Below are 12,208 nucleotides of genomic sequence, written 5' to 3'. Positions count from 1 at the left end.
CGGGAGAATGATCTCAGGGATTTGGATGGAACCCGGCCTGGCCCAGGAGACCAAGGGAGGGGTCTATGTACCAAGAATTCACTGAGTGCGTGTGACCAGATCCCGGCCTGGCCCAGGAGACCAAGGGAGGGGTCTATGTACCAAGAATTCACTGAGCGTATGTGACCAGAGCCCTGCCTGGCCCAGGAGACCAAGGGAGGGGTCTATGTACCAAGAATTCACTGAGCGCGTGTGACCAGAGCCCTGCCTGGCCCAGGAGACCAAGGGAGGGGTCTATGTACCAAGAATTCACTGAGTGCGTGTGACCAGATCCCGGCCTGGCCCAGGAGACCAAGGGAGGGGTCTATGTACCAAGAATTCACTGAGCGCATGTGACCAGATCCCGGCCTGGCCCAGGAGACCAAGGGAGGGGTCTATGTACCAAGAATTCACTGAGCGCGTGTGACCAGATCCCGGCCTGGCCCAGGAGACCAAGGGAGGGGTCTATGTACCAAGAATTCACTGAGGGCGTGTGACCAGATCCCGGCCTGGCCCAGGAGACCAAGGGAGGGGTCTATGTACCAAGAATTCACTGAGCGCGTGTGACCAGATCCCGGCCTGGCCCAGGAGACCAAGGGAGGGGTCTATGTACCAAGAATTCACTGAGCGCGTGTGACCAGATCCCGGCCTGGCCCAGGAGACCAAGGGAGGGGTCTATGTACCAAGAATTCACTGAGGGCGTGTGACCAGATCCCGGCCTGGCCCAGGAGACCAAGGGAGGGGTCTATGTACCAAGAATTCACTGAGCGCGTGTGACCAGGTCCCGACCTGGCCCAGGAGACCAAGGGAGGGGTCTATGTACCAAGAATTCACTGAGCGCGTGTGACCAGGTCCCGGCCTGGCCCAGGAGACCAAGGGAGGGGTCTATGTACCAAGAATTCACTGAGCGCATGTGACCAGATCCCGGCCTGGCCAGGAGACCAAGGGAGGGGTCTATGTACCAAGAATTCACTGAGCGTATGTGACCAAAATTCATCCAGATCCTGGAGGGAATGTAACTCCGGGATTTCCTATGATGGTCGCCTCCATCTACCCCATAATGGGAAACGTTTCCCACAATTCAGTACAATGCACAAATATGGCCACTAGATGGAACCCAGGAAATCCGAATATAAAATAAAATCCAGCCAACATTCATCTTGGAGAATGTGGATCACATCTGTTCAGTTATTTGTTTATAAATCACACCTCCAAGTGTGAAATCTCCCACCACAAAATGTACTCAGCCAATCACAGGGCAGGACTCCGTTTTTATTCTTCTCCTGCCATCACTGGCCAACCCGGTCCCACACTTCATCCATGTCTTTGGGGACCTCTGATCTCCTTATGAACTGTTTCTTCCATGATGAAGATCAGCCATGGAGTATATCTGAGGTGTATATCAGGGTGTGCTTCTTCCCCACATGAGAGCTGGGATGTCCACCAACATTCATCTAGAAGACATTTCCCGCACTCAAGGCACTAATACACCTCCAGGGTTGTTTGGGACCCCTGATGTACAGGAAGACGACTTCAGTGAGGAACATTTCCCTCACTCAGGACAGGAAATTTGCGTCTCCTCTGTGTGAGATTTCTGATGTCTGGAAAGACTAGTCTTCTGTGAAAAACATTTCCCGCACTCAGGACAGAAATACGGCTTCTCTCCTGTGTGAGATCTCTGATGTGTGGAAAGATTTGACTTCATTGAAAAACATTTCCCACAACATGGACAGGAATACGGCTTCTCCCCCGTGTGAGTTCTCTGATGTCTGGCAAGTTCTGATTTTTGTACAAAACATTTTGCACACTCATAACAAGAATATGGTTTCTCCCCCGTGTGAGATCTCTGATGTATATGAAGATTGGACTTCTGCGCAAAACATTTACCGCACTCAAGACAGGAATATGGCTTCTCCCCCATGTGAGATCTCTGATGTCTGTAAAGAGTGGACATCTGGGAAAAACATTTCATGCACTCAGAACAGGAATATGGCTTCTCACCTGTATGCAGAAACCGATGTATTTCAAGATTGGACTTTTGTGAAAAACATTTCCCGCACTCAGGACACGAAAATGGCTTCTCACCTATGTGAGTCCTTTTATGCACATAAAGACCCGATTTAAAATGGAAACATTTCCCACACTCTGGACAGGAATGTGGTTTTTCCCCCGTGTGAGATCTTATATGTACGTTAAGATGGGATTTAAAATGGAAACCCTTCCCGCACTCAGTACAGGGAAACCTCTTCCCTGTTGGAAGGCCGGCCCGGTCCCACACAGTCTGTGGTTCCTCAGGATACGAGGAATCCGATGATCCATCTACACTGGGTGGTGCCGGATGAACATTGGAGGGAGCCGGGTTTTCTCCTGGACTATACTGTGTGATGTCCTCATCTTCTACTTTCCAGTCTGGAGACAAAGTGAGACAATCCTCGGAGGTTTTCCTCATCTCCCGGCCATGGACTAAAATACAAAGACAAAGAGGATTACTAGACAGGAGCTGATTGGTTCCCCCAAACCAGGACTCCGCCCACATCAGGCAGCTTGGTCTCTGAGGAGCTTACAATTCCACCCTCAAGGGAACTAGGAAATGGCTCCTCTGATCTCCTACCAGGTCATTTCTTTATTCATGGACCTTAGTCAGAGAGTGAGGAAACAACCAGAACTGATACATAAATTGTGTCTGCAGCACAGAGAAGGAAGATTATCCGAGAGAAATCCAGGAATACAGGACGGGGAACACAGCTCAGGAAAGTGACCAGGGGATTACAGGCTGATATCACCCAGTCCCCGCCCTACTCTGGACCAATCAGTGAGCAGTATGGGTGGAGGAATGGATTTAGTGTTCATGACCCACCTGTGCTGATCTCTGTAGGAGTGTCCTCCTCTATAAATGTCCCCGTTATTCCATCCTCCTCCATAGACTGCTGATCATCCCTCACATACGCCTCTTCTTCTTCTGCTGCTTTCACCTCAAATTCTATATCGATTGGATCTCCACTCTAAATCAAGGAAATGACAGAAAATATCACATTAAAAAATTCACACATCACCCCTACAAGTCCATGTTCTAGATACTCCATCCCACCAACCTTGTAATAGTGAGGGATGGTGTGACCTTCCTGTGTGGAATCCCGGGAATACAGAGGACGGGGACATCTCTCTGGTGGGTTCCTGGTATTAGGTGGCTCCATCATATCCTTGTGTCCTGCTGAAAACTCCTCCATCACTCCATACTCCTCATCCTCCTCTTTATACTCTTCTTTAACATCAATATTATCATCCCCGAGGATTCCACTCTGAAAGATATAATAAAACATTCATTGTAACAAACATGCTGTGTATAAATCACAACTACCAATAATTGTCATCATCTACCTGATGATGGTGAGGGATGGTGTGACCTTCCTGTGTGGAATCCCGGGAATACAGAGGACGGGGACATCTCTCTGGTGGGTTCCTGTAGCTGGATGACTCCACCATGGTGTCCTGGTACAGATCTTTGTGTTCTTTTAGAAGCTCTGACTCCTCCATCCCCCCATCCTCATCCTCCTCCTCTTTTATCTCTTCTTTAACCTCAACTTTAGGATCTCTCAGGTTTCCACTCTGAATATATAATAAAAATGACATCAATGGTAACAATGCAGATAATGTACAGATCCTAATGATACTATCAGTGATTGTTCCTCATCTACCTGATGATGGTGAGGGATGGTGTGACCTTCCTGTGTGGAATCCCGGGAATACAGAGGACGGGGACATCTCTCTGGTGGGTTCCCATGACTGGATCCATCTGTAGGAAACACACACACTGACTGAATCCATTGTTTCTATGTGTTTATCAGATGATGGGGGATCTAGGTGGATCCTCCGTACTGCTCTCTCCTTTACAATAAAGTCTCCTCTTACCCGGTGATGTGAGGGGCGGCTGATTGTCCATCATGACGTCCTTGTAGAGATCCTTGTGTCCTTCTAAATACTCCCACTCCTCCATGGAGAAATAGACAGTGACACCCTGACACCTTATAGGAACCTGACACACACAATGATACAGTCACCATCCAGACACATCCCTTGTCTGTTACTGGAGAATGTCCCAGAATTCCCGGCACCGCTCACCTCTCCTGTCAGCAGCTCAGTGATCTCTCTGGTGACTTCTAGAATCTTCTTCTTCTTTCTCTCTTCTATCAGGGAGGGAGGTGGAGGCAATGTGATGTCATATGATCTCCAGACTTCACAGGAGGAAAACTCTACATCTGAACACAAATAGTCACATCAAATGATATTCCCAGAATCCTCCTCACCTCTCCATTCAGGTCTCCATTTTATTAAAGCCCCACTTCAGGCTGAGCTATAAGGAATTCTGACATCATTACATGAAATGAAGGATCAACAGTTCTGGATAAAAGAAAAAAAAGCTGGATGGAGCGACATTGGGGGGAGGAGCTGTGAGGTCAGTGTGATGTCATAGGATTCTCTGACTCTGGATGGAGGGACATTGGGAGGAGCTGTGAGGTCAGTGTGATATCATAGGATTCTCTGACTCTGGATGGAGGGACATTGGGAGGAGGGGCTGTGAGGTCAGTGTGATGTCATAGGATTCTCTGACTCTGGATGGGGGGACATTGGGAGGAGGAGCTGTGAGGTCAGTGTGATGTCATAGGATTCTCTGACTCTGGATGGAGGGACATTGGGAGGAGGAGCTGTGATAGTCATGCTCCGTGTGTGTTCTGTCCTGCCTACGCTTCCATCACATGAACCATGTAGGCCAGCTTTGGGAGCAAGATATATTATCATCAACTCCTCCCCCTGAAGGGGTTCATCTACGTATTACCTCCTCTGCTGCCAGATCCAGGAACGTCTCCTCTCTACTTCCTCATTCATGGAACTTCCTGTCTATACCTGACATCACTTCCTGTCTGTACCTGATATCACTTCCTGCCTTTACCTGACATCATTTCCTGTCTTCCATAGAGACTTCTTGTCTGGGTAGAAGTGAGATCCCCACCTTGTGGAGCTCAGAGGAACTGCAGCCCCAAGAAGCGTCTGGTAGTGTGACCCCGGCCTTGTGCTGGGTGTGTATGGACTGTAGATCCTAATAGAGGGGTCACCTCCACTCCCACCAAGGGGGACAGAAATATATGACTGCTCGGGGGAGGGATTTTGGCCCACAAGGTGGGGATCTCACTTCTACCCAGACAGGAATTCTCTATGGAAGACAGACAGGAAGTGATGTCAGGTAAAGACAGGAAGTGATGCCAGGTACAGACAGGAAGTGATATCAGGTACAGACAGGAAGTGATGTCAGGTAAATACAGGAAGTTCCAGGGGATATGTGAGTAAGCAGGAAGTAGAGAGGAGACATTCCTGGATGTGGCAGCAGAGGAGGTAATACGTAGATGAACCCCTTCAGGGGGAGGAATTGATGATAATATATTTGCTCCCAAAGCTGGCCTACATGGTTCAGTTTTATCGTTCAGCCAGCGGGATGACCATAAAAACTGAAGCGATTCCCCCATCCACACATTGGAGGTGGATGGGGGAATCCTCCCCGCTGCACTCTTGTATTCTGACAATGGGGGGACTCCTCCGCTCTCAGAATACACAGATCAGCATTGAAGCTATTGGCTGCAGCCACTGGGGGAGTGGCTTTTATCCGGCAGTGGCCACACATGGATGGAAATGTGAGTGATCCCTGCTGAACCAGCTGAATTTCCATGGATCTATGGTCACCTTCAGTGACTTCCTCCCCTCCCCCTCATCTCCTTCATGATGGAAGTCATGCTGAGATCATCTCCCATTGGCTGAGCAATATTCTCATTTGTCTCTCAGCTCCTTCTTGCTATTCCTCGTCCTGCCTGTTGTTTCCTTGGATTGATTTTCTGTGTAGTGACCCCGGCTTGGTCTCTTGGATGCGCTCGTCTGTTGCTTGCCCTGACCTTTCTCCTGATTCCTGGATCTCCTCCTCATCTCTCCTCCATATCCTCTTACACAGCTTTTCTCCACACCTGCAGTGACCCTGGGGGGAGGAAACTTGGCACCAGCACGCCGCCAAATCCATCCCCACCATTAGGGGCTCTGGAGACAATTGTCTGCTATTTACACTCCGTTCCTCCGCACGTCACCTGATCACATGACAGCTTACTTCCACAGATTCCGGACAGATTTCTGGATGGAAAAGGTCAAAGTTCACTCTTCAGTTTAGGAGAGGTAGGACGCACCCAGGAACAAGGTATTGGTTTGCATAGGAGCCTCATATAGAGGACCCCTCAAATCTCCCCATCCAAGTATCCCTCCATCCAGAGTCTATATGTCCTAAGACATCACACTGACCTCACAGCTCCTCCTCCCAATGTCCCTCCATCCGGAGTCAGAGAATCCTATGACATCACACTGACCTCACAGCTCCTCCTCCCAATGTCCCTCTATCCTGAGTCAGAGATTCCTATGACATCACACTGACCTCACAGCTCCCCCTCCCAATGTCCCTCCATCCGGAGTCAGAGATTCCTATGACATCACACTGACCTCACAGCTCCCCCTCCCAATGTCCCTCCATCCGGAGTCAGAGAATCCTGTGACATCACACTGACCTCACAGCTCCTCCTCCCAATGTCCCTCCATGCGGAGTCAGAGAATCCTGTGACATCACACTGACCTCACAGCTCCTCCTCCCAATGTCCCTCCATCCGGAGTCAGAGAATCCTATGACATCACACTGACCTCACAGCTCCCCTTCCCAATGTCCCTCCATCCGGAGTCAGAGAATCCTATGACATCACACTGACCTCACAGCTCCTCCTCCCAATGTCCATCCAGAGTCAGAGAATCCTATGACATCACACCGACCTCACAGCTCCTCCTCCCAATGTCCCTCCATCCAGAGTCAGAGAATCCTATGACATCACACTGACCTCACAGCTCCTCCTCCCAATGTCCCTCCATCTGACTTTTTTCTGATGCTCTTAGGATGTGGGGCCCCTTGGTATCCTCACATGTAAAGTGGGACTGTTGGTCCTGCGTTGTATGTAATGACATCAGAATGCTGCAACAAGCCTATACCCTGCGTAGTGTGGGGGTCCTGTGGGGGGGAATTATACCTCAGCCTGAAGTGGGGCTTTAATAAAATGGAGACCTGAATGGAGAGGTGAGGAGGATTCTGGGAATATCATTTGATGTGACTCTTTGTGTTCAGATGTAGAGTTTTCCTCCTGTGAAGTCTGGAGATCATATGACATCACATTGCCTCCACCTCCCTCCCTGATAGAAGAGAGAAAGAAGAAGAAGATTCTAGAAGTCACCAGAGAGATCACTGAGCTGCTGACAGGAGAGGTGAGCGGTGCCGGGAATTCTGGGACATTCTCCAGTAACAGACAAGGGATGTGTCTGGATGGTGACTGTATCATTGTGTGTGTCAGGTTCCTATAAGGTGTCAGGGTGTCACTGTCTATTTCTCCATGGAGGAGTGGGAGTATTTAGAAGGACACAAGGATCTCTACAAGGACGTCATGATGGACAATCAGCCGCCCCTCACATCACCGGGTAAGAGGAGACTTTATTGTAAAGGAGAGAGCAGTACGGAGGATCCACCTAGATCCCCCATCATCTGATAAACACATAGAAACAATGGATTCAGTCAGTGTGTGTGTTTCCTACAGATGGATCCAGTCATGGGAACCCACCAGAGAGATGTCCCCGTCCTCTGTATTCCCGGGATTCCACACAGGAAGGTCACACCATCCCTCACCATCATCAGGTAGATGAGGAACAATCACTGATAGTATCATTAGGATCTGTACATTATCTGCATTGTTACCATTGATGTCATTTTTATTATATATTCAGAGTGGAAACCTGAGAGATTCTAAAGTTGAGGTTAAAGAAGAGATAAAAGAGGAGGAGGATGAGGATGGGGCGATGGAGGAGTCAGAGCTTCTAGAAGAACACAAAGATCTGTACCAGGACACCATGGTGGAGTCATCCAGCTACAGGAACCCACCAGAGAGATGTCCCCGTCCTCTGTATTCCCGGGATTCCACACAGGAAGGTCACACCATCCCTCACTATTACAAGGTTGGTGGGATGGAGCATCTAGAACATGGACTTGTAAAGATAATGTGTGGATTGTTTATGTGAGTTTATATTTTACAGATGATATTTCCTCTCATTTCCTTGATTTAGAGTGGAGATCCAATCGATATAGAATTTGAGGTGAAAGCAGAAGAAGAAGAGGCGTATGTGAGGGATGATCAGCAGTCTATGGAGGAGGATGGAATAACGGGGACATTTATAGAGGAGGACACTCCTACAGAGATCAGCACAGGTGGGTCATGAACACTAAATCCATTCCTCCACCCATACTGCTCACTGATTGGTCCAGAGTAGGGCGGGGACTGGGTGATAGCAGCCTGTAATACCCTGGTCACTTTCCTGAGCTGTGCTCTCCATCTTGCCTGATGTGGGCGGAGTCCTGGTTTGGGGGAACCAATCAGCTCCTGTCTAGTAATCCTCTTTGTCTTTGTATTTTAGTCCATGGCCGGGAGATGAGGAAAACCTCCGAGGATTGTCTCACTTTGTCTCCAGACTGGAAAGTAGAAGATGAGGACATCACACAGTATAGTCCAGGAGAAAACCCGGCTCCCTCCAATGTCCATCCGGCACCACCCAGTGTAGATGGACCATCGGATTCCTCGTATCCTGAGGGACCTCAGACTGTGCGGGACCGGGCCGGCCTTCCAACAGAGAAGAGGTTTCCCTGTACTGAGTGTGGGAAGGGTTTCTGTTTTAAATCCCATCTTAATGTGCATAAAAGATCTCACACAGGGGAGAAGCCGTATTCCTGTCCTGAGTGCGGGAAATGTTTTTCAGACAAGTCACATCTTTCCAGACATCAGAGATTGCATGTGGGTGAGAAGCCATATTCATGTCCTGAGTGCGGGAAATGTTTTGCACAAAAATCAGATCTTGTCAAACATGAAAGGTCTCACACAGGTGAGAAGCCATACTCCTGTTCTGAGTGTGGGAAATGTTTTGCACAAAAGTTCATTCTTTACAGTCATCAGAGATCTCACACGGGGGAGAAGCCGTATTCCTGTCCTGAGTGCGGGAAGTGTTTTTCATACAAGTCACATCTTTCCAGACATCTGAGATTGCATGTAGGCGAGAAGCCGTATTCATGTACTGAGTGTGGGAAATGTTTTATACAAAAATCAGAACTTGCCATACATCAGAGTTCTCACACTGGGGAGAAGCTATATTCCTGTCCACAGTGTGGGAAATGTTTTACAACGCATTCCAGTCTTTACAAACATAAGAGATCTCACACAGGGGAGAAGCCGTATTCCTGTTCTGAGTGCAGCAAATGTTTTATACGAAAATCAGAACTTGTCATACATTTGAGGTCTCACACGGGTGAAAAGCCATACTCCTGTTCTGAGTGCGGGAAATGTTTTTCACAGAAGTTCACTCTTTACAAACATCATCAGAGGTCTCACACAGGGGAGGAGGCTACTTACAAGTGAGTGTGGGAAATTGTAAAAAAATCAGAACTTGTCATACAATAAAGATCTCACAAGGTGGAGAAGCCGTATTCCTGTCCTGAGTGTGGGAAATGTTTTTCAGTGAAGTCACGTCTTTCCAAACATCAAAGATCTCACACAGAGGAGAAGTCACTTTCCTGTCCTGAGTGCGGGAAATGTTCCTCACTGAAGTCCTGTCTTCCTGTACATCAGGGGTCCCACACAACCCTGGAGGTGTATTAGTGTCTTGAGTGCTGGAAATGTCTTCTAGATGAATGTTGCTGGACATCCCAGCTCTCATGTGGGGAAGAAGCACCCCCTGATATACACCTCAGATATACTCCATGGCTGATCTTCATCATGGAAGAAACAGTTCATAAGGAGATCAGAGGTCCCCAAAGACATGGATGAAGTGTGGGACCGGGTTGGCCATTGATGGCAGGAGAAGAATAAAAATGGAGTCCTGCCCTGTGATTGGCTGAGTACATTTTGTGGTGGGAGATTTTGTAGTCTATTGAACGAATGTGACCGGCATTCACCCAGCTGTGATGAACATTGGCTGTATTTTATCTCACACTGATTTCCTTGGCTCCATCTAGTGGCCATAATACAGTATTGTAATATTTGTATTCAGTGAGGTATTTTCAGGATTCATACCCCATTGTGGTCTCTAGATGGAGCTGATGATCTAAGGAAATTATTGTTTACAGTAAACTGGAATTATTGCTCTCACTCTGACGTTTGCTGCGGTACCTCACATGTTTCATGCAATTGCTGTTTACATACGTGTGCTGGACTTACATGTAGAATTGCATGGTGTTTAACAACAGCCCATCTGATAGCTTGGATAGTGACAGGTCCTCTTTATTATGAGATGGAGGTCTTAAACACCCCTGATCCCTCCAAGCAGCCGATCAATGAGAAATGTGTTAGATGAGCTGCATCCCGGGTGTATGGGCCGGGTAAACACCGAACCAACACAGGAAGAGATGAAATCCTTGTCATTTCTGGCTTCATTCAGCACAGAGGAGCCAGAGGAATGGATGTTCCTCCTTCTCCATTGTGTACAGCCGACCGCTTACAGTGGTATCAGGTTCCCCAGTGGAACTGAAGAGCCCGGGACCGGTGGTGGGAGGGGACCCTTCATTGGGCTGTAAAAGTGATCTGCAGCTGTATAGAACCTCCAATCACTTCTATGTGATATTTTATTGCCATTGTAAATCAATGAAGAACATTCGATCAGCTCAGCAGTCTGATACAATTATGTTTGTACCCCCATTCACACAGGTGGAATGTACAGGGACTTTCACTGGGTGAATTGCTAAGCAAAGTATTTATGATTGGCCCCTAAATGTCAGGAGTCGTTCATTTAACTAGTTGGTGACCTCCCATCCACAATGTACTGCGGACGAGCAGCGACTCCTGTAAGGTGCTCAATACTTGTGGGTTCAATACGCACATGTGCGTCTCCCCTCGCTGACCCCGCTGCCATTCCTTGCAGGAACAGTTCATTAGCGGGTCCCAGCCAATGACTTTACCCGGCACCCTGCTGGTCTCCTGCAATGATTGGAGAAGCAGTCATGAGCCTATGTTAGTAAACACGGGATCTAGCTGATTCTCCTCTTCATGGACCCTTTTTGGTCCCAGAAGAGATGAGAGAGACACTGGGAGACACTGTAGATAAAAGCACATTTTACACACACGTTAGATTAGCACATTTAACCCTTTGATTGCCCCCTGAAACCCAGACATTGCCATTAGTACAGTGTCAGTGTACAGTATTATTCACTGATCACCGTATTACTGCCACTGCGGATAGCATCAGGGTCAACTATCGCACCCACGTTATAGGTCGCTGATCACCGTATTACTGCCACTGCGGATAGCATCAGGGTCAACTATCGCACCCACGTTATAGGTCGCTGATCACCGTATTACTGCCACTGCGGATAGCATCAGGATCAACTATCACACCCACGTTATAGGTCGCTGATCACCGTATTACCGCCACTGCGGATAGCATCAGGATCAACTATCACACCCACGTTATAGGTCGCTGATCACCGTATTACCGTCACTGCGGATAGCATCAGGATCAACTATCACACCCACGTTATAGGTCGCTGATCACCGTATTACTGCCACTGCGGATAGCATCAGGATCAACTATCACACCCACGTTATAGGTCGCTGATCACCGTATTACCGCCACTGCGGATAGCATCAGGGTCAACTATCGCACCCACGTTATAGGTCGCTGATCACCGTATTACCGCCACTGCGGATAGCATCAGGATCAACTATCGCACCCACGGTATAGGTCGCTGATCACCGTATTACTGCCACCGCGGATAGCATCAGGGTCAACTATCGCACCCACGTTATAGGTCGCTGATCACCGTATTACTGCCACTGCGGATAGCATCAGGGTCAACTATCGCACTCACGTTATAGGTCGCTGATCACCGTATTACCGTCACTGCGGATAGCATCAGGATCAACTATCGCACCCACGTTATAGGTCGCTGATCACCGTATTACCGCCACTGCGGATAGCATCAGGATCAACTATCGCACCCACGTTATAGGTCGCTGATCACCGTATTACCGCCACTGCGGATAGCATCAGGATCAACTATCGCACCCACGTTATAGGTCGCTGATCACCGTAT

General features: G+C 48.4%; 2 protein-coding genes across 2 annotated transcripts in view; one reads left to right on the top strand and one right to left on the bottom strand.

Annotated features, from left to right (window-relative positions):
- Positions 1 to 2,596: 2,596 nt before the first annotated feature.
- LOC149450638 (uncharacterized) lies at positions 2,597 to 3,338 on the bottom strand. Its single transcript, XM_089691681.1, has 2 exons — positions 3,111 to 3,338; positions 2,597 to 3,020 (listed from the first exon to the last, which is right to left on the bottom strand). The coding sequence occupies exons 1-2, from the start codon at positions 3,336 to 3,338 to the stop codon at positions 2,865 to 2,867; spliced, it is 384 nt and encodes a 127-aa protein (XP_089547807.1). The 3' UTR covers positions 2,597 to 2,864.
- A 1,981-nt stretch (positions 3,339 to 5,319) lies between these two features.
- The window catches only part of LOC149450637 (uncharacterized), a 53,689-nt gene continuing 46,800 nt past the window's right edge, over positions 5,320 to 12,208 (top strand). The window contains 6 exon segments of the mRNA XM_089691680.1: positions 5,320 to 5,326; positions 7,214 to 7,350; positions 7,437 to 7,560; positions 7,677 to 7,774; positions 7,864 to 8,085; positions 8,577 to 9,536. Of these exon segments, the coding sequence (XP_089547806.1) occupies positions 5,320 to 5,326; positions 7,214 to 7,350; positions 7,437 to 7,560; positions 7,677 to 7,774; positions 7,864 to 8,085; positions 8,577 to 9,536 (1,548 nt within the window).

The sequence above is a fragment of the Staurois parvus genome, unplaced genomic scaffold (genome assembly GCF_062004578.1).
Source record: "Staurois parvus isolate SC_StPar_1 unplaced genomic scaffold, SC_StPar_1.0 ptg000569l, whole genome shotgun sequence".
Lineage (NCBI taxonomy): Eukaryota > Metazoa > Chordata > Amphibia > Anura > Ranidae > Staurois > Staurois parvus.
Note: the sequence above shows the minus strand (reverse complement) of the source record. Positions and strands in the feature narration are given on the sequence as shown.

What these genes read in the sequence shown, in the direction of transcription:
- LOC149450638 (XM_089691681.1), bottom strand. Translation starts at nt 3,338, where the DNA reads ATGTTTTATTATATCTTTCAGAGTGGAATCCTCGGGGATGATAATATT. An exon ending in CCATCCCTCACTATTACAAG is followed by an intron (nt 3,021 to 3,110) that starts GTTGGTGGGATG and finishes TCCTTGATTTAG; the next exon opens with AGTGGAGATCCAATCGATAT.